The sequence below is a fragment of the Megascapheus bottae genome, chromosome 27, assembly GCF_031878675.1.
Source record: "Megascapheus bottae isolate mThoBot1 chromosome 27, mThoBot2.hap1, whole genome shotgun sequence".
Classification (NCBI taxonomy): domain Eukaryota; kingdom Metazoa; phylum Chordata; class Mammalia; order Rodentia; family Geomyidae; genus Megascapheus; species Megascapheus bottae.
The window spans coordinates 2,074,844-2,095,324 of NC_143535.1; the positions used below are offsets into that span (position 1 = coordinate 2,074,844).

At 45.6% G+C, this 20,481-nt stretch overlaps 1 protein-coding gene across 1 annotated transcript; it reads left to right on the forward strand.

Moving 5' to 3' along the window:
- The first annotated feature begins 7,614 nt into the window (after positions 1-7,614).
- Positions 7,615-18,529, forward strand: Birc2 (baculoviral IAP repeat containing 2). The gene is made up of 8 exons (XM_090319252.1): positions 7,615-8,899; positions 8,991-9,090; positions 11,392-11,470; positions 12,560-12,608; positions 13,886-14,128; positions 17,079-17,333; positions 17,725-17,766; positions 17,915-18,529. The coding sequence occupies exons 1-8, from the start codon at positions 8,071-8,073 to the stop codon at positions 18,106-18,108; spliced, it is 1,791 nt and encodes a 596-aa protein (XP_090175378.1). The 5' UTR covers positions 7,615-8,070; the 3' UTR covers positions 18,109-18,529.
- The last annotated feature ends 1,952 nt before the right edge of the window (positions 18,530-20,481 follow it).

The window sequence follows — 20,481 nt, forward strand, 5'->3', positions numbered from 1 at the left end:
CTCTTGCAGGGTTGCGGCTGGTTATTTGGGGCAGGGGTGGAGGATTGGCGTGTGTGTGTGTGTGTGTGTGTGTGTGTGTGTCCCAGAACTCTGCCCTGGGGCTGGGGCAGGGCAGCCGGCATGGTGGCAGCAGCCCCTCCGCTCTTGACTTCCTAACCGAAACAAAAAGCAAAAGTAGTCAGACAGTTGGGAGGAAGCTTCAGAGCTTTTGTCTGAGCCCTGGCTCCCTGGCCAGGCTGGCAGCAGCCACAGAGCGTGGGGGGACTGGGCCTCTGCCAGGCTTCCCAGTGTAAAGGTCTTTCAGGAAATGGCACAGGGGTGTGCTGGGCTGGAAATCCCCGCTGGGTTTGTCAGGCAGGGCAGGAGAGAATTCAAGTTCCCAGCCCCAGCCTGCAACACAGAGCAGGTCACAGAGCGCTGGGGCTGGGAAGACCTGCTGCTGTGTCATCCCTGTGTCCAGGGGCAGTGAGTGCAGTGTGTGTGCCTTTGTGTCTGTGTCCACCTTCTTGTTTTCATGCTTGTCCCTACCTGTGTGTCTGTGTATCTATGCATCCATGTGTGTATCTGTGTTACCTGTGTGTGTCCATCCTTACCCACCCATGTGTCTGTGTCTATCCGTGCGTCTGCATCTCCAGGTCTTCCTGTGGCTCCGAGATGCAGGTTAAGGCTAGGTGTTGGGGTGTCCGAGGCTGGGGGATCAGTGGGTGGCCCAGGCCACAGCCCCTTGGGCACCTGCAGTAGAGAAAGCCGAGTGAGCCCTGCGCCTCTGGGGCCCTGGAAGGCATGGCAGGCACCAGCCTCCCGCCCAGCTCTGAGCAGAGTTGGAAGGGCTTGGTAGATTTGGTACCACAAATCTGGGGCAGATCTGAGGTGGAGCTGGGGAGTATCTGGGCAGGATCTGGGGCAAAGCTGGGGTGAGCTGGTAAGGAGCTGTTTGCATCCTAGAACAAGGTGTAAGAGTGTGCTGTTTGGGGCCCGGAGTGTGGCCTAGTGGTAGAGTGCTCGCCTGGCATCCACTGTGGCATTATTCACAACAATCATGACAGGAGCCCAGCCAAGGTGTCCATCGCCAGTGACGAGAGGAGGGCAAGTGCCAGCCCTGAAGATCCTGATCGTGTCGTGAAGCATGCGTGGCATGGGGCATGCCATGTGATGCAGATGAAGCCAGGCGCGGGGGTGGGGCAGCGCTGGCTCTGAAGAGACAGTACTCCCTTTGGGAAAAAGTAACATGACAGTGAGGATAGGTGTCGATTTCTGGCTCAAACCAAATATGTATAGACAATTTGATCACCTGTCTTAGCATATAGGCTCGGTATTTCGTGAATTCTGATTGTTTTAAATAGTAAGTCCATAACCAGAGTGGAAAATCTAATGTGTCCTCTAGAGACAATTAGAAAAGCAGAACTGGGGGCCGCGGCATTTTGCATTTCTGTTCCCGGCACTGCACTCACGTGCACACATAGATGCAGGTGGTTTTGATGAAGCATCTTCAAAACATTTATTACTTTATATCTAAATGATCTTTTATCTCTTTTTTTGTTTTTGGTGCTGGAGAGTGAATCCAGGGCCCCACATGTGCTAAGTACTGTGCCACTAAACTACATCCCCAGCCCTGCACCATCGTAGGGGGAAAGAAGTTTTTACACGTAAAGGACTCTGTAGTATATATCATGGTTCTCTTTGCCAGAAAAGCACCTGCATGGGCTGGTGCTAGAGTGCTTGCCTAGCATGTATGAAGCCCTGGGTTCAATTCCTCACCTCATTACCACACACAGAGAAAAGGCTGGAAGTGGTGCTGAGGCTCAAGTGGCAGAGCCCTGGCCTTGAGAAAGGACAGTGCTCAGGCCCTGAGCTCAAGCCCAGGACTGGCCAAAAAAAAAAAAAAGGACCTGCATGTAGTATTGAAGGTGAGCTTTCCTCTTGGCAGTCTATGGCAGCATCTTCAATTCAGATTAGTTAGTGATTCACTTAAAGCAGCATGCTTACTTTTATTATTTATTTACTTATTTATTTGCCAGTAGTGGGGCTTGAACTGAGGGCCTGGGTTCTGTCCCTGAGCTTTTCTGTTCAAGGATTGCACTCCACCACTCAGCCACAGCGCCACTTCCGGTTTTCTGATGGTTAATCCAGGACCAGAGTTTCATGGACTTTCCTGCCCTGTGATCCTCAAAGCCTGAGTAGCTAGGACTACAAGTGTGAGCCTCTGGCACCAGCTGCCAGACTCACTTGTTGAGAATTCACACTACCATTGTGAACAGGCAATCAGGCGCCAATGTCTACTGAGGATGTAATTAGTAACTGAATATAAACAGCAGCAAAGCTAGATTTTCAGATGTGTCGACAAATTCTGTCTCTTGGAGGGAATTTTTTTCACTTTATTTTTTATTATCGAGGTAATATATAGAGGGGTGACAGTTACATTTGCCAGATAGTGGGTGCATTACATCTCACACACTGACATCTCTTCTTAGGTTTTTGTCCCCATTTCCCTCCCCCCATTGGAGGGAAACTTGACTGCTTTCTTCTCCCTAGTAAAATGTCTGTCATACAAAGAAAAATTGCTGCCAGTACGGTGGCTCCGGTCTGTAGTCCTAGCTACTCAGGAGGCTGCGATCTGAGGAACGAGTATATGCATGTGGACACACCATTGACAGCCGCCGGAGTCATGGGGGCCGAGCTGGGGAACCTGCTAAGTACCCACCAGCAAACAAGTGCACACAGAACGCGGGGCGTGTACGCATGGCCAGCAGAGCACTGCCCAGCTGGGGAAGGTATCCAATTACGTCATGGAACAGGCAAATGGATGGAACTGGACATCATTGTGATAAATAAGCCAGACTCAAAACCATCCATATTAGCTGGGCGCTGTGATTCCAGGGCTTGGGAGGTTGAGGCAGTGTAGGCGACGTCTCAAAGTGGATGAGGAGGGCTAGTAAGGGAGATGGATATGACCAAAGAATATTGCATGCATACAGGGATGCTGTTGTGGTGAAACCTCTACAGAAGTTATTTTTTTTTAAAGTAGATCCAAAGTCAGGTGAAGTGGTTCACGCCTGTAGCCCTAGCTACTCAGGAGGCTGAGATCTGAGGATTGCAGTTCAAAGCCAACCCAGGCACTAAAGACTGTGAGACTCTTATCTCCAGCTAACCACTAGAAAACCAGAAGTGGTACTGTGGCTCCAGGGGTAGGGCAGTATCCTAGGCTAAAGAGTGCAGGGACAGGGCCCCAGGCCCAGAGTCCAAGTCCCACGATCAACACAAATAAATCAAAAGGAAAAAAGCCAGGAGGAAAAGGTAGGGGTGTCCCACGGGTGACAGAACGTTTGATGTCAAGGTGAGACCCTGGCTTCACTATCTGGTTCTGTAAAACACCAACACAGGTACCAGATGAGTCTTTTTTTTCTCTTAGATCTATCACTGGAAGGACAATTGCAGAAGCTACGTGAAGAAAGAACCTGCAAGGTGTGCATGGACAGCGAGGTGGCGGTCATGTTTGTCCCTTGTGGTCACCTGGCAGTGTACTGCGGCTGTCTCTCTTCTCTTAAAAGATGCCCCATCTGCCGGGGCACAATCAGGGGTACAGTTCGTACTTTCCTGAGAAAGAACCAGAACTTTCTCTCCAGAATTACTAGATTCATGATCATTTTAACTCATGAAATTTGCCTTATGTAAATACATTTACATAAATGTCATCTAAACTATCTAGATGTGTTTATGAATTTTAGACGCCAAGAGAATAATGGGCTTTCCCCTCCTCTCTGATCACCGGAGTTTCAGCATTATTGCAGGTATAAGTGAAGTAAGAGGGGAGATATCTGAGTCCCCTTTCAGAGGTGAATTCTCGGGCCATGTGAGGATGTGGGAATGCCCATTCTTGGCCTTTTCTGCTCACTGTTCTACATGTAGAAGGGATCTGGTGATTCTGTAAAGAATTCTGTGAGGAGCCATTCTAATAAAGCCACAAAAATGACCCTTGTCCCGTACTTATGTCTGATGTGCTAGACAGTTTCCTCAATCCCAGACTCCTTTGCTCTTAGGACCCCCTGGATGCTGACCGGAGTCAGACCTCCTGGTAGATGCTTCTTTACAGTTGTGCAAATGTGGCTCCGCATGGTGGGCTTTAGTCTGTGGGTTTTTATGGCCTTTCTCTAACAAAAGCTCTACAATGCTCTCAGTAAGTTTATTCAAAGACCAATGCATCATTGGTCGATGGACTCATTCAGGAAGTCCTGAAATCCTGTGCCAGGACTTCCTGAGAGAGAAGCCCCTAGTTTCACTGACACCACTTAGGCATTCTTTCCATGACCTAAAACTTTACTCATTACCAGCCCTTGGGACAGAGAGCTCATTCTGTAGAGACCTATTCTGTACTATCAGTTACTGCATTTCTGTTTTGTGTTTCAACATATCTAACCCTATTCTGTCTCCTAGGTAACAGGGCTCTGTGGCCAGAAATAAAAGGAAGGGAATGTTGTGGGAACAGAAGCCAACACAAAACAGTCCCCCATAAATGTTCTGGAAGATTAGGGACCAGGCAAAGGAAGCAGAGCTCAGCTCTCCATTGTGAGTTGCAGTAACTAATTCCTTGGAATGAGAACAAGTTTCCTCTGTGATAAGGTTGAGCTGGGAGATTTCTTCCTCTTTTAATGTTACTATCATTCATAAGGTAGGGAATTCTGGGTCAAATTCTACACTCCTTCAGACAGCCAAAGGAATGCTCACAAAGATGAACTTATTTACAAGGGATTATGTGGGAAGAGGGACTTGGAACTGTTTTCTGGATGGCATTTCATCTTGGAAGAGTGTAAAAAAAGTTCGATGTAGGCATAGTGTCTCTTAAGAATAATAACTGACATTTGCTGACCACTCATTGTATAGCACTTTGAGAATTATTGCAGTGTAAGAGACACTACAGCACAGAGATCAAAAGTGCTGGCTCTGGGTTCAAATTACAGCGTAGCACCCATGGGCAAGTTATGAAACATCTCTGTGCCTCTGCTGTGTGCTTGCTGTCTTCCTCATGAGTACCACCTGGAAATCCAGAGGGAAAGTTTTGTTTTGTTTTTTTTTTCCCCTTGAGCTTCCATCTGCATTTTGGAAGGTTCTTTTCCTCCTGCTTGCCAGCAACATGGCTCCTGATCTGTTCCTTTCTTGAGGTCGGGGATTTTTCAGGCTGATCCAAGACAGATCTGACCACAAGGTACAATGAGCATAGCTGGAGTAATCACCTTTGGTCCCACCCCCTCCTCACTTCAATCCACCTGCCTGTTTGAGCAAAAACACTAGGTCAGTTTCGTCATAATCCTCCCCTCGATTAATATCTGATCACACTCGATGTCTGTGCAAGTGCTGAGGTATGAGCCTTCTGCAAAGTCCCCCCCACTCTGCTCCCAGTGCTTTTCACCCGCCCGCCCCGCCTCTCTGCTAGGTACAAATCTGTGGCTCTCTCTCCTCTACCGGATGGAGACAGAGCTCTCTTCTATCACAGTGCTCTTACTGCTGAGGGCTCGAGCGGTAGAGGACTATCCTTGCGCACAGAGGCTCAGGGGCAGCGCCAGGGCTGAGTTCAAGTCCAGGACTGGTGAAAACAAAAAGGAAGCAGAGTGAGTGGATGCGCGGAAAGGTGGCAGGAGACCCCGGCTCCCGGGGTTCCGAGCGGTGCTGTGCTCGTGGGCTCCTCCTCCCCGCGGCGCTCCTCCCCGCGCTCCTCCTCCCCGCGCTCGGGTGGGAACCGAAAAGGAGAAGTGACCCTGGGGGGCGGCCGGCCTGGCCGCCGGCTCGGGGAGGTCCCGCGGCCTTTCCGAGAAGCGGCGCCCGGCAGGCGGCCTTTCGGGAAGGGTTGAGTCACCGGGAGCGCCGGCCGGCGTCTGGGCTCCGGCGTCGGCCGCTCCTCCGCGCTCCGGGGGCGGCGGGGAGGCCGCGGCCGGAAGCGGGCGCGGGCAGGGCCGCGGAGTTCCCCGCGCCCGCGTCGGCGCCGCGCGGCCGAGGGTCGGGCCGGACGCCGGGCCCGCAGGTGCCGGCCCTCCGCGGGCCGCGTCCTCACGGGGCGCGCGGGGAGCCAGGGCCGGGAGGGCCCGGCCGACCCCGCCGAGCCGCGCCCGGCCGACGCGGCCCCCGGCGGACGCGGCCCCCGGCGCGCCGCTTCCGCATTCCCGAGAGGCCTCGCGCGGCGCCGGGCGCGCTGACGTCACGGGGCGCCGGCAACGGTCCAGCTGGGCGCTCTCGGGGTCGCGGGAGCTCCCGGCCGCTCGGTGGAGAGACGACGCCCCCGGGCCGCGGCCCCGGCCCCGCGCGGACCCGAGGTGGGTGCCGCGCCTGCGGCGGGTCTCCCGGGGCCCCCGAGCGGCCGCCTCGGGCTTCGCTTTCCTGTCGCGGCCCCGGCGGCGGGAAGGGCCGGGGCTCGCCGGAGCCGGCTCGAGGCCTTCCCCGTCGGCCCGCGGTCGCCGGCCCCGTCGCCGGGCTTCCTCCCGGGGGTTGGCGGGCCCGGGGGGCGGCGGGGCGGCGGCGTCTCGGGCTCCCCACGGTCCGGACGCGCTCGGAGCGCAGCGGCCCGGGGTCGGCCGGCTCGCGGGCGAGGCCGCGGTGGGGACGGGCGCGGGGCGGCGCGGGGCGGCGCGGGGCCGGCCGGGCCGGGGCTCTCGGTTTGGTTCTGCTCTGGGATCGCGGAGGAAGCCCGCGGTTCCGCGGTTCCGTCACCCACGGCCCGGCCCTGGAGCGGCCCCCTCCCGCCCCGCCTGGGGACGCACGCGTCTCGGTTTGCTCGCGTCGTGAAACCCACCCCGGAAAGCTGGGGCCACGAATGGCTGGAACTACACCGTGTCGTCAGAAGGGCCATCCAGCGTCCCTAGCCTGTCGTGAGGAAGCCAAGAGGCTGTGAGTTGTAGTTGACGAGGAAGCGCACGTTCCTAACCCTCCTTGTTGTTTTCTCCCCCTTTTCAGATTTTCAGCCCTGGAGAATCGTTCCCCTCCCTTCTAATCCCTTGCAGAGAAAAACCTGGACACTTCATGAAAGGATATGGTGTGACTTCTGTGGAGTGTAACTTGTGTATGAATTTTATTTGAAGAGTAGAAGGCTAGTAGATTACTAGTACGTTAGGTAGACTCAGTTCTGTTAGTATTTTACTAGGCATGAATGATAGAAGTCATCTCTTTAGATAAGTTGGTCATTCTTAGGTAAATGTGATTCCTAACAGCATGTCCAGTAAATGAAGAACAGGTTAGTTTTTCTCATGGGGCGTAGAAACATGTATGTCGTGAGATTTTACGCTTAACAGATTTATGAGGAAAATGCTGTTCATTGACCAGGTATAGTAAGATGGTAGTTAGAAATGGAAATATATATATATGTATATATATGTATATCTATATAGTATTTAACAAAGAAGAGTAAGTTTGTGAGCTTTCAGCAACATTCATTCATCACCTATACTATGCCAGGTTTAGACTCAATAAAGCTTTAGATGCTGTCTTCTAAAGTTAACTGAAACTAATATAACCTTCTTTTAGTATGCTAATGGTTAACTATGTGAAATTTTAGGTGTTGTTAATTATAGGAAACTGTAATTACTTGTGTTGGCTAGAATTAAATGAGGATGTTTTGGATGTCCTGTTAATATCAAGAGTCAAAAGCCTGTGTGCTAATTTGTGTGGCATAACTAGTACTCCACTCCATACACAGGCTTCCTTGCTTGTCATCAACACCAAAGGCTTTCGGTGTTTTATAGTTGTTTAAAATTTTGAGAATGTGAACTTTCTTGAAAGAAATTGAATGCTTTCAGAAATTCATAAGCTTTTTCAGTTCTTTCGGTTATCAGGTTATGAGTAAAAGGTTTAGTGTAATCCCATAGAGTACTGAGTAGTATGTTGGTCATTTAGGAGACATTCATCTAAATAGGTGAAGTGTAGTGAATTATTATTTGATTCTTTTTAGTGGTCAGGGCCCACTTTAGTGTGAAGAGATGAGATATTTGACATAAAAGTATTTTGTTATCTAAAAGTACTGTTACCTACCAATGCACAAAACTACCTCCCAAAGTTGTATTAAGGTCCCATATATCAACTAGGCTTACAATGGAAGATAGAACCATCTTGTCAGATTGGACAGAAGATAAACAGAAAATGAAGTATGATTTTTCCTGTGAACTATACCGCATGTCCACATACTCGACTTTCCCTACCGGGGTTCCTGTCTCAGAAAGGAGTCTGGCCCAGGCTGGCTTCTATTACACTGGGGTGCAGGACAAGGTCAAGTGCTTCTGCTGTGGCCTGATGCTGGACAACTGGAAGCGAGGGGACAGTCCTGTGGGAAAGCACAAACACCTGTACCCCAGCTGCAGCTTTGCTCAGAGCCTGACTTCAACTAGTCTGCAGTCTGCCTCTAAGAACACCTCTCCAGTGAGAAGTGCCTCTGCACATTCCTTGTCCCCTTCTCTGGAACACAGCAGCTTATTCAGCGGTTCTTACTCCAGCCTTCTGCCAAACCCTCTTCACTCTAGAGCAGTGGAAGACATCTCTCCATTGAGGACAAATTCCTACAGTTACGCAATGAGCTCTGAAGAAGCCAGAGTTCTTACTTACAGTGGGTGGCCCTTGAGCTTCTTGTCACCATTAGAATTGGCAAAAGCTGGCTTTTACTATATAGGACCTGGAGACAGGGTAGCCTGTTTTGCCTGTGGTGGAAAGCTGAGTAACTGGGAACCAAAGGATGATGCTATGTCAGAACATCGGAGGCATTTTCCTCACTGTCCATTTTTGGAAAATTCTCTAGAAACACTGAGGTTTAATATTTCAAATCTGAGCATGCAGACACATGCAGCTCGAATGCGAACATTTATGTTCTGGCCACCGAGTGTTCCAGTTCAGCCTGAGCAGCTTGCAAGTGCTGGTTTCTATTACGTGGGTAAGAGACTAATAGTTGTACATTTTATTCTGTTTGCTTCTTGTATTAGGACATTTGGATAACCAGTCTTTGGCCTTTTTCCTCTCTTTAGACCGCAATGATGATGTCAAATGCTTCTGTTGCGACGGTGGCTTGCGGTGTTGGGAGTCTGGTGATGATCCATGGGTAGAACATGCCAAGTGGTTTCCAAGGTAATTTAAGATTTTATTTCCTTTTATCTTTTGGCAGTGCTGAGGATTGAACTCAAGACCTTGCACCTGTTACTCACACACTGCCACTACACTCCAACCCCCACCAAAGAAATTGTTTTGAGAATATTCTTACAAAAAACTGGGTTTAAAAGAAGTAGAACTAGCCGGGCATGGTGGCTCACGCCTGTAATCCTAGCTACTCCAGAGGCTGAGATCTGAGGATCATGGTTTAAAGCCAGCCTGGGTACTAAAGACCATGAAACTCTTTATCTCCAATTAACCACTAGAAAACAGACTTGGCACTGTGGCCCAAGGGGTAGAGTGGTAGCCTTGAGCTGAAGAGCTCAGAGACAGCATTCTGGCACAGAGTTAGAGCCCCATTTGACCTAGTGATAGAGTGCTTGCCTAGCATGCACAAAATCCCAGGTTTGATTCCATGGTACCACTTACATAGAAAAAGCCGCAAGTGGTGCTGTGGCTCAAGTGGTAGAGCTCCAGCCTTGAAAAAGCCCAAGGTCAGTGCTCAGGCCCTGAGTTCAAGCCCCAGGACTGGCAAAAAAAAAAACTTAGCAATGAAATCCAGCCTATATTTTCAGCTTTGTTAGTCGCATCCTTGGAAGTCACAATACTAAGCGTGGAAACTGAAATATCCAATAAGCATACATGGCTATATAAATAGGTATATATACATATAGTTATAAATTTACAATTAGATATATCCATAAACTATGGGACAGGCCAGTCCTGGGGCTTGAAGTATGGGCCTGGGCACTGTCCTTAATCATCTTCTTTTTCTTTCTTTCTTTTTTAAAGAAGTTATTTATTTATTTTTGCCAATCCTGGGGCTTGAAACTGCCAAATTGTTTTCTGAAGTGACTGTACCGTTTTAATTTTACCTGGCAGTATAGCAGATTTACTGGAGTTACACATCTGTACTTATATTTGGCATGCTCAGTGTTTTATTTTAGCCATTCTGATATGATACTTACTAAGGACTTTAGATATCATACATGTGTCTTTATGTCAATTCATTATTATTTTTTTTTTTTTTTGGTCAGTCATGGGACTTGAACTCTGGGCTTGGGTGCTGTCTCTGAGCTCTTCAGCTCAAGGCTGTCGCCCTATCCTTTGAGCTACTGTGCCACTTCTGGTTTTCTGGTGATTAGTTAGAGATAAGAGTCTCACAGACTTACTAAAGCCTGAGCTGGCTTTGAACTGCAAGCCTCAGATCTCAGCCTCCTGAGTAGTTAGGGTTATAGCTGTGAGCCTATAATCCTAATTTTTATTTATTTATTAATTATTTTTTTTTGCCAGTCCTGGGCTTGAGCTCAGGGTCTGAGCACTGTCCTTGGACTTTCTCAAGCCTAGAGCTCTACTACTTGAGCCTCAGCACCACTTCCGGCTTTTTTCTATGTATGTGGTATCGAGTCTTCGTGCATGCTAAGCAAGCACTCTACCACTAGGCCAAACTCCTGGCCCCCTCAATTTAAATTTTTTGCACATGAAAATCAACAAACTGAAAAAAAGAATCCAAATCATGCTTTTAAAATATGAAGTCTTGCTGGGCAACAATGTCTCATATCTATGTCTTGTCTACTTGGGAGATTAAGTCTGGGGGGATTGTGGTTTGAGACCAGTGTCAAAAAGTGCTGAAAGTGTGGCTTAGTAGTAGAGTACCTGCCTAAGAAGCATAAGATCCTGAGTTGAAATTCTGATATGTCCAAAAAGTAATTTAAGTAATACATTCTGCTTACAAAGCCCCTTTATCAGCTGTCTTTGGAACTTTGTGATTGTAGCTGTTTGAGGTATAATTTATCAAAATTACATCTATTTAAAGTGTGCAAGGATGGCTGTATGTAATACATTTTGACAGGATTGCCACAGTCTGGATTAATAACCATCATCTCACATAGAAACTTTGTTATTCCTTTCATGAAAGTAATATCTCCTACCAGCAAATTTTAGGAATTCAGTAGAGAGTCATATCGTTATCTTGTGCATTAGATCCTCAGAACATTGGACTGAGGATCTGTGCTGTGTGTGTGTATGAATGTACAGTGGTGGGGGAACAGTGTGGCAATGAGGTTTGCACTTGCCAGGCTGGGCTCTGCTGCTGAGCCAGGAAGCTAGCTTTTTTGCACCGGTTCATTTGAGATTGGGGTCCACATCTGGTTTATTGGGTTGTTAGGTAAAATGCTTTTGCTATGAGTGTAATAACAAAAGGTTGAAAGCTACATGACTAGAATGGTTAGGTTATATTTTGCTGTGAAATAATTTTTAAAAGTATTTCTTCTATTTTAGGTGTGAGTTCTTAATATGTATGAAAGGTCAGGAGTTTGTTGATGAGATTCAAGCTAGATATCCGCATCTCCTTGAACAGGTAAAGATATTTTACAAATTAAACTTGAAGGCTGGGCTTAGGGGGCTCATCCTGTAATCCCACCTGTTCAGGAGGGGTCTTGAGGGTTGTGGTCAAAGGCCAGCATGGTGACAGCGTTAAAACAACAATGAACATTAAAGAAGGTATGGCTCAAGTGATAGAACACCTACTTAGCAAGCACAGGGTCTTCAGTTCAAACCCAAGTACCATCAACAAAGGAAAAAATAACATTGGGTTCTGATATTACAGAAGTAGTACAAGCAATACTTATTTATTTCTGAGTTCTTACAAATTGAGTTACATATTTTATGTCTATACTAGTGATACCTCTTGCAGTTTTGATATGTGATAGGTCACGATGGGTCATGTAATGCCTGAATTCAGTAGGCAGAAGTTAGGATAACAGATGCGTGCCATCAGGCCCAGCTCGTGGTTGAGCACCGTCTGGTGACCACCTCTGCCCAGGCAGTCTTCCCAGTCTCTGCTTCTCAAGTAACTGCTAGTATTAGAGATGTGAACTACCATCATCTGGCTAGGGTTTCAGACCATTTATAAGTAACCCAGTTCAGTTGTTACTTTCCAAAGGAGATGAGAAACCATTAGTACATTTTCCTGCTCTATTGAAGTGAGAGACATTCTTGAATTCTAATTTGGGATAGGTGAAGTTTAAGGAAAGCTATGTTGTCATTACAACACAACAAAGAAAGTCATGTATGTAAATAACCAGTTTTGCCAGGTCTGATACATACTTGTAATCTCAGCACTTGGCAGAGGCAGAAAGTTAAAAATTTGTGGGCCGGGAGTTTGGCCTAGTGGTAGAGTGCTTGCCTCGCATTCACTAAGACCTGGATTCGATTCCTTGGTACCACATACATAGAAAAAAGCCGGAAGTGGTGCTGAGGCTCAAGTGGTAGAGCTCTAGGGTTAAGTCCAAGGACAGTACTCAGGCCCTGAGCTCAAGCCCAGGACTGACACACACACACACACTCGTTCGAGGCCATTTTTCCCCCATATGTACATTTACTTAAATTTACTCTTTAGCCTGACATTTCTGATTTTATCTATTAACTTTTTTTTTGTATGTTATAGTTGTTGTCAACTTCAGACACTGCTGGAGAAGAAAATGCTGATCCACCAAGTATGTATAAGAGTATTTCAAATGCAGAGTGGGAATTTTGTGTGCGTGTGCATGTGTGCAGTTCCAGCACTTGAACTCAGGGCCTGGGTGTTGTCCCTGAAGTTTTTTCATCGAAGGCTAGCACTCTACTACTTTGAGGCCACAGTACTGGACTTTCCTGCCTGCACTGGCTTTGAATGGCAAGCCTCAGATGTCAGACTCCTGAGTTGCCAGGATTACAGCAAGAGCCACCTGTGTCTGGGACATTTTATACTTCTAAGTGATGGAAATACTCTTTGTGCTCAGCTTAGATTTGTGTTTGAATTTGTTAGTCCCAGGCTGGAATGTTCAATTATCTACTTAAATCTCAAAGGCAATTAGTACTCGTCTGTAAATATGACAAAATGAGACAAGTTATCTGTCCTTCATTCTCAGATTTGCTTTTTCGCTGGCCTTCCCCATCTCAGTAATGGGGTTTGCTATTTTGAGACACATTGTGAATAGGCTTCTGTGTTACTATATTTATATTTCTTATCTTCATGTTATTTGGTCTCAGCCATCATTTTCCATTTTGGAATTCAACCCAGGTCCTGATAAGGGCTGGGCAGGCCTTCTAGCACTGACCTATGTGCCCTCAGCTCTCAGTCCAGTTTATGTGTGTGCACGCGTGAGCACCTGCACACAGACTGTGTGTGAGTACACACAAGAGATGTGGAATCCAAGGCCTTGAACCTCAAACATTACTGTTCTCTACCACGGAGTCCCCAGCTTCTGTTTCCCTGGTCCCCTCACTCCTCTCCCAATGTGTATATCAAATACATGGCCTGGTAAAGCTAGAGCAGCTTTGAACGCTGAGCCTTGCCCTCATCCTAGTCCCATTATCTCTTTTGTGGTGAAAGTTTGCTCCTCTGAGCATGTGAACATATGTGTCTGAGGGCCAGAGGATAGAGTCCAGGGCCTCATGCGTGTCTGGCCCATGTTTTTTTTTGGTTTTGGCCCACATTTATAATGAACTCCTCATCTGTTTTCCTGGCTGGAGATCATTTTTTACTTCTAGATTTGTGAAATGTATTGGTTTCCAAAAAGGAATTTGTATCAGAAACTTTTTAAAAGATTCAGTTTCCCAGAATACTAAGTGAAATATACTCTGGAAGTAATTTTTTAAAATGTTGCATATCAGCTGTGCCCAGGTAACTGAGGCACACACACAGCTCATTTCCTTGATCAGGCTGTGATAGGAGAGGCTGTGTCTTGGTCATTGTTACGGAACTTAATCCTCACAATGTCTTTTCAAATAGTTGTTCATTTTGGACATGGAGAAAATTCTTCAGAAGACGCAGTCATGATGAACACGCCAGTGGTGAGGGCTGCTCTGGAGATGGGCTTTAGTAGAAGCCTCGTGAGACAGACTGTTCAGAGTAGAATCCTCACCACGGGGGAGAACTACAAAACCGTTAACGACATTGTGTCGGCCCTTCTTAATGCAGAAGATGAAAGAAGAGAAGAAGAGAAGGAAAGACAAGCGGAGGAGATAGCATCAGGTATTGGACTATTGATGACCTCCATTCTTCAGTGGAGCTCCTTGTCTCCTCCTGCCGAGACCGCTGTACCTTCTGCCCTTTGCAGTGTGGGCTGTGGTAGCTACAGTGCTTGCTGTCAAGGAGCATGTGACTACTGGAGAAGACTAATTTTAAGGAGCAATAGGAATAGAAGATAGGAGCAGTTGATGCAACCATGTTGTGTTGTGTGGCCAGCCATGGAGCAAACATTTAGAAACTTGAGTCTTTTCTTTTTTGGGCCAGTCGTGGGGCTTGAACTCAGGGCATAGGCACTGTCCTTGGGTTTTCTCAAGGCTATCGCTCTACCACTTGAGCCACACCACCACTTCTGGCTTTTTTCTATGTATGTAGTACCAAGGAATCAACCCCAGGTCTTCATGCATGCTAGGCAAGCACTCTACCACTAGGCCAAACTCCCAGCCCTAGAAACTTAACTTTTACATTGAGATGTATGTTTTGGTTCTAGCTCTCAAGTCCACTGTTAGGTTTGTACTTTCCACTAGACTTGAGCTTGCCAGCCCGTGGAATAGCCTGTGCTGTAATCCCAGTCACAAGAGGCAGAGATTTTGTAAACAGAATAGTACCTCAGCATCATACCACTTACCAAAACTATGTTTTCTTATTATTAGATTTATTTTTTTTGGGGGGGTGGGTGTTATGGATTAAATATAGAGCTTCCTACATGCCTACTTTTCCACTGAGCTAGACTTCCAGACTTGAGTAGATTGATTGGAAAACAGGATTTAGTGAAAGGAAGATCTGAGAAGAGTGAAAAGATTCAGGGTTTTAAATGGTAGAGACATCCAGGTTGAGTTATATGCAGTCTAATTAATCCAGGCACCTTAGGTTTGTGACACCACTGTGTTGTAGAGATTATGTGTGGAGAGGGGCTGAGAGGCTTAGTAGGAGAAAGGCTGGAAGAACAGTTAAGAAGGATGATATAAAAATGCCATTACCCCTCTGGCTGAGACCTAGGTTAGAATGGGATTAAATCTGGATTAGTTTTTATAGTAGTGGACTTGGGCATGGCGTGAGGATCTCAGAAAGGTAAAGAGCAGACTTAGATTTGCAAGTAACCAGATGGATAATAAAGGGGACTTGTTAGTTGTGAAGTGGACAGAGCAGTCCCCTCCCATGGAATGTAAAGTGGAGAGGAAATTGGGCTTCTCTTCTATAATTTATTTCCCAGTAAACTTAATGCCTTGCAGTAGTATACTTGAGATTTTCTTTTGCAAATCTGAAGACAGGGATTTGGAAACAGCTGGATAAAGAAATACCTCAGGAATTCATGTTCAGATTCCATAAATATAGAAATTAATTGGAGTTTGTGAATTTAGGTCATAAAAAACACTTTTTTGGGGGGGCGGGGGAGTGTGGCTGGGGAAGTACGAATACTGGAGCTTAAACTCAGGACCTTGAGCTTTTGCTTAACTTTTTCTGCTCACAGTTGTAACTCTTTTTTTTTTTTTTTTTTTTTTTTTTTTTTTTTTTTTTTTTGCCAATCCTGGGCTTGAACTCAGGGCCTGAGCACTGTCCTTGGACTTTCTCAAGGCTAGAGCTCTACCACTTGAGCCTCAGCACCACTTCCGGCTTTTTTGTATGTATGTGGTACCAAGGAATTGAACCCGGGTCTTTGTGCATGCTAGGCAAGCACTTTAACCACTAGGCCAAACTCCCAGCCCACAGTTGTAACTCTTAACACTTGAGTCCACCCGTCCATTTCAGGATTTTTGCTGGTTAATTGGAGGTAGGATTCGTGAGGATTTGTCTGTGTAGGCTGGCTTTGTGCCATGATCCTCAGAGCCCAGCTTCTTGAGTAGCCAAAAGTTTAGGCTTAAGCCACTGGCATCTTGTAAGACATTTGCTTTTTAAATAAGATCAGCTTGATTTATAGATAGTTTAAAAAATAGTCATGTCTAGAATTATAAAATGATAATGTGTCAGGCATTGTGCTAAGTCCTTTGTACCTTAGGAAACTGAATTTTTTTGAGGAAGGTATCACATTTGGGTAGGACTCTGAGATGAATGGGGGAAAAAAACCACTTACTTGGCTACTAAGCTGCAGTAGACATACATGGGAGCATGAGAAACTTGAGCGGGTGTTGAGAGAACCCTGGGCTGTGACCCCTGGTTTTGCACTTCATATCTGTGTGTATTATGACAAATTACTGTTCTCTTCTGAGTGCTTCCCTGTCTGCAAATAAGAGGGAGCAATATGTGGCCCTGTTTAATTGATAGAATATTTATATCAAATGAGACAATTTATCTGAAGGTACTTACAGAAAGTAAAGTGATGCAACTAGAAGTCAGTATTTCCCCCCCCCCCCCCCCCCCAGTCCTGGGCTTGAGCTCAGGGCCTGAGCACTATCCTTCGGTTTTCTCAAGGCTAGAGTTCTACCATTTGAGCCTCAGCACCATTTCTGGCTTCTTTCTATGTATGTGGTACTGAGGAATCTAACCCAGGTCTTTGTGCATGCTCGGCAAGCACTCTACCACTAGGCCAAATTCACGGCCCAGAAGTCAGTATTTTTAATTCCATGGTAGATGGAATACACAGGGGTATTTATTTTCCATAGCATAAAAGAGAAGCAGGGCCCTAGGATGTGTTAGTATATAAACATAATAATTATAGAAACACTTAAATGGCTAAGTTTACTTGGTGCAGTTAAGATAAGCTTGTCAATTTTAACATTGCTGTTACATCTGAAATAAACCTCTGTGATGTTCAAAAAAAAAAATTATAGAAACAAAGACCCTGTGTATATTCTAAGTTGTGTCTTGGTTTAATCTGGAAATTTCCCAAAGTACAGATGCTAACTTTCTCTTTTCCAAACTATACTTAGTGGGTTGTTTGTGGGGTTGGTTGGTTCCTTACGTGTGTACAGTTGGAGGTGTTTAATACATTTTTTTCTCTTCTTGTCTTTAAATGAAGATGACTTGTCATTAATTCGGAAGAACAGAATGGCTCTGTTTCAACAATTGACATGTGTCCTTCCTATCCTGGATAATCTCTTAAAGGCTAAAGTAATTAATAAACAGGAGCATGATATCATTAAACAAAAAACACAGATACCTTTACAAGCAAGAGAACTGATAGATACCATTTTAGTTAAAGGAAATGCTGCAGCCAACATCTTCAAAAACTGTCTTCAAGAAATTGATTCTGCATTATATGAGAACTTATTTGGTAAGTTTCATAGGAGAATTACTTTCAAATCCTTAAGATTATGGTTACCTTTTTTTTTTTTTGGTTGTGGGGCTTGAACTTGGCCTGGGCGTTTCTTTAGCTCAAGGCCAGTCCTCTACCACTTTTAACACTTGAGCCACAGTGCACCTGGAGATGAGAGTCTTGCATATCTCAGCCTCCTGAGTAGCTGGGATTGATTACAGGCACCTGGCTTTTTATGGTCATCTCTTTAATAGCAAAATAAATCCAGTTAACAAACTATGATCAATATATTTTGCTTATTTTAAAAGACTGATGTCTTTGCTAGCCAAGTAGTATGCTTAAGTGGAGTCCATGCCATTCAGTAGGTAGTAGGTAAAACTGATGTTTTCTGTATATTCTCTCCATTTAGTGGAAAAGAAAATGAAGTATATTCCCACAGAAGATGTTTCAGGTAAAGTAGAATTGAGTCTTAAAAGCAATATAAAATGTTACTTTTGTTTTTTGTTCAGTGAGTGAAAATAGAATTCTTCTAAATTAATTGAATCCTTGAGTTCTAAATTTTGAACTACTGAATTCTAAAGTTCTTTCCTGTTCATTAGGTCTGTCACTGGAAGAGCAGCTGAGAAGACTGCAAGAAGAAAGAACTTGTAAAGTGTGTATGGACAGGGAAGTCTCTGTTGTATTCATCCCTTGTGGCCATCTGGTGGTGTGCCAGGCGTGTGCTCCTTCTCTGAGAAAATGCCCCATTTGCAGGGGTATAATCAAGGGCACTGTTCGGACATTTCTCTCATAAAGACAAGTAACCTGCACTTTGGAAGCCAACTGAAACAAGGAATTCCTGATTCTTTAGTTAGTGACATTTTGCTCTACTGCTTTCATAATCTTATCTTATAAAAGTCAGTATTGAGTATTTCGTATGTCTGTGAGGTTGCAAGAGTCGAGGGGTATTTGATGAGCCAAGTTAGTGACGTGTGTGACTGCAGGAGATATGAAGGATTGGTGAGGCCCTGCTCGTGTGTTGGGCGCCGCCACACGACTGCCTGGACTGCGTGGTCTCCAGAGCTCTGAGAACTGGAGGGCATGAGCTGTACCACATTCTCTTGGGTGCTTTTTATTATGGAAAATAGGATTTTTCTGTTACTGGCAAACAAGATCTCTCCTAGTTTGTGAGAAACATTTTAATAAAGTGCTTTTAAAAAATTGCTTCATTGAAATGTATTTTCTACCTGATTTCAAAAGTAATTTTCATGTCTTCATTATACCCAGTTGCCATTAAGTAAAATATTTATTCATGAAACAAATTGAGAAGTACTTCTTAAAATGCTGTCATGAGAATTCCTTTTGATAACAATCTAAGTTTTTTTTCATGTAAATTTAGTATTGAATAAGGACAATTCCTTAATAAGTAAAGTTAGATAAATCTTTACTAGGATTTTCAAAAAATAGTTTAAGTGATTTGTTTTGTTGGTGGGATAAGGACGTAGGACACAGGTAGTGTGCCTCTATTGGGGGGGTCAGTTATGGTCTTGAACCCTGGGTCCGGGTACTGTCCTAAGCTCTTCAGCTCAAGGCTATTGTTCCTACCACTTGAGCCACAGCGCCATTTTTTTTTTTTTCTGGTGGTTAATTGGAGATAAGAGTCTCACAGTTGTTAGTATCTGGACTGGCTTTGAACTGCGATCCTCAGATCTCAACCTCCTGAGTAGCAAGGGTTTACAGGTGTGAGCCACCGTGGCTGGCCCTCCTTGAAAGCAGTAATTAAACAATTTTTTTTTTTTTTTTTTTTTTTTTTTTTTTTTGCCAGTCCTGGGCTTGAGCTCAGGGCCTGAGCACTGTCCTTGGATTTTCTCAAGGCTAGAGCTCTACCACTTGAGCCTCAGCACCACTTCCGGCTTTTTTCTATGTATGTGGTACCGAGGAATCGAACCTGGGTCTTCATGCATGCTAGGCAAGCACTTTATCCACTAGGCCAAACTCCCAGCCCCCAACAATTTTTTTTTTATTAAAGAATTTATTAACATTGATTTTTACATCACATTTCAAATGACGTGTTTAACAAACAAGTATTCAAGAAGGGAATCACGAAAGCAGTACATCTTGACATTTCCTAGATCTAGCTTTGCCTGGGCAGGGGGTTTTAATGAGACCCTCCATTGTTCTTAGGCCACCAGAGAGTTCTTAAAGATCTTTTAAAGTATGGATGTCTTTGGTATTTAAGTGGGGTGAGGTTCTTGATGTTCTGGTACAGGTATGAAAGTCTGGATCCCAGGCCTCTTGCTGACATGGACAGTGTGGACTGAGGGAGTTTCCCATTTCTTAAATCAATGGGCAGGAAACACAGGCTTGCTTTCATCCTGGATTATCAGCCTTCTCAGGGAATCAAGTTAAAAGCCCATTAGTCAAAACACATCCAGCCTATCTCCATCATGGGATGAATCTTGGGATGAGGGTATGGTAGAGTTTCAGCCATAGCGTACTTGCCTAGCTTATCCCAGGTCCTGAGTTCAGTCCCCAGCATTGTTAAGACGAAGAACGAAGGCACTGTTACTACTCAGGTATAGGCATCGTGCCATCCTGGAGTTTCCGTGTACGCTTGAGAAGATGTTCCTGCTTTTGATGGAGTGCTGTGTGTGTGTGTGAGAGAGAAGAGAGAAGTACATCTGGTTAAGTCCTGTATTTACATATTTTGTCTGGATGATGCATCCATTATTAAATATATGATATTGAAATACCCTACAATGAATATTTAGTGGTGAGCACGTAATTGTTGTGTACCTTTAAGGAATGGGCTCCTGGGTCTTGGGAGGCGTTATCTTGTGTCCTGACCTCTTCCTCCATGGGTGTATGCAGCCTTGGGGAGTTGGCAGCTTTGGGGTGGGGTGCAGCACTGGTGATGGCTGCACTTGTGGCTTCTGTGTAAAGGCAGTGGTTCTGGCAGAGCTAGCTGGATGAGCCCTTCAGCCTCTGTTCCTCCTCTGTTGTCTCCTTCCACATCAGAAAGCTGATTAGAGCATCGACCCTGCATGTAGGCAGTCTGATTCACTCAGCTGCGTTGCTGCAGAGTTTTTAGTCATCTAGGTATTGGTCTGTAGATAGCTATTTTTTTTTTTGTAGGTCATGGGCCTAACTCCCCCTGGGCATTGTCCCTAAGCTCTTGAATTCAAGG

What these genes read in the sequence shown, in the direction of transcription:
- Birc2 (XM_090319252.1), top strand. Translation starts at nt 8,071, where the DNA reads ATGGAAGATAGAACCATCTTGTCAGATTGGACAGAAGATAAACAGAAA. An exon ending in ATCCGCATCTCCTTGAACAG is followed by an intron (nt 11,471 to 12,559) that starts GTAAAGATATTT and finishes TGTATGTTATAG; the next exon opens with TTGTTGTCAACTTCAGACAC. An exon ending in ATTATATGAGAACTTATTTG is followed by an intron (nt 17,334 to 17,724) that starts GTAAGTTTCATA and finishes CTCTCCATTTAG; the next exon opens with TGGAAAAGAAAATGAAGTAT.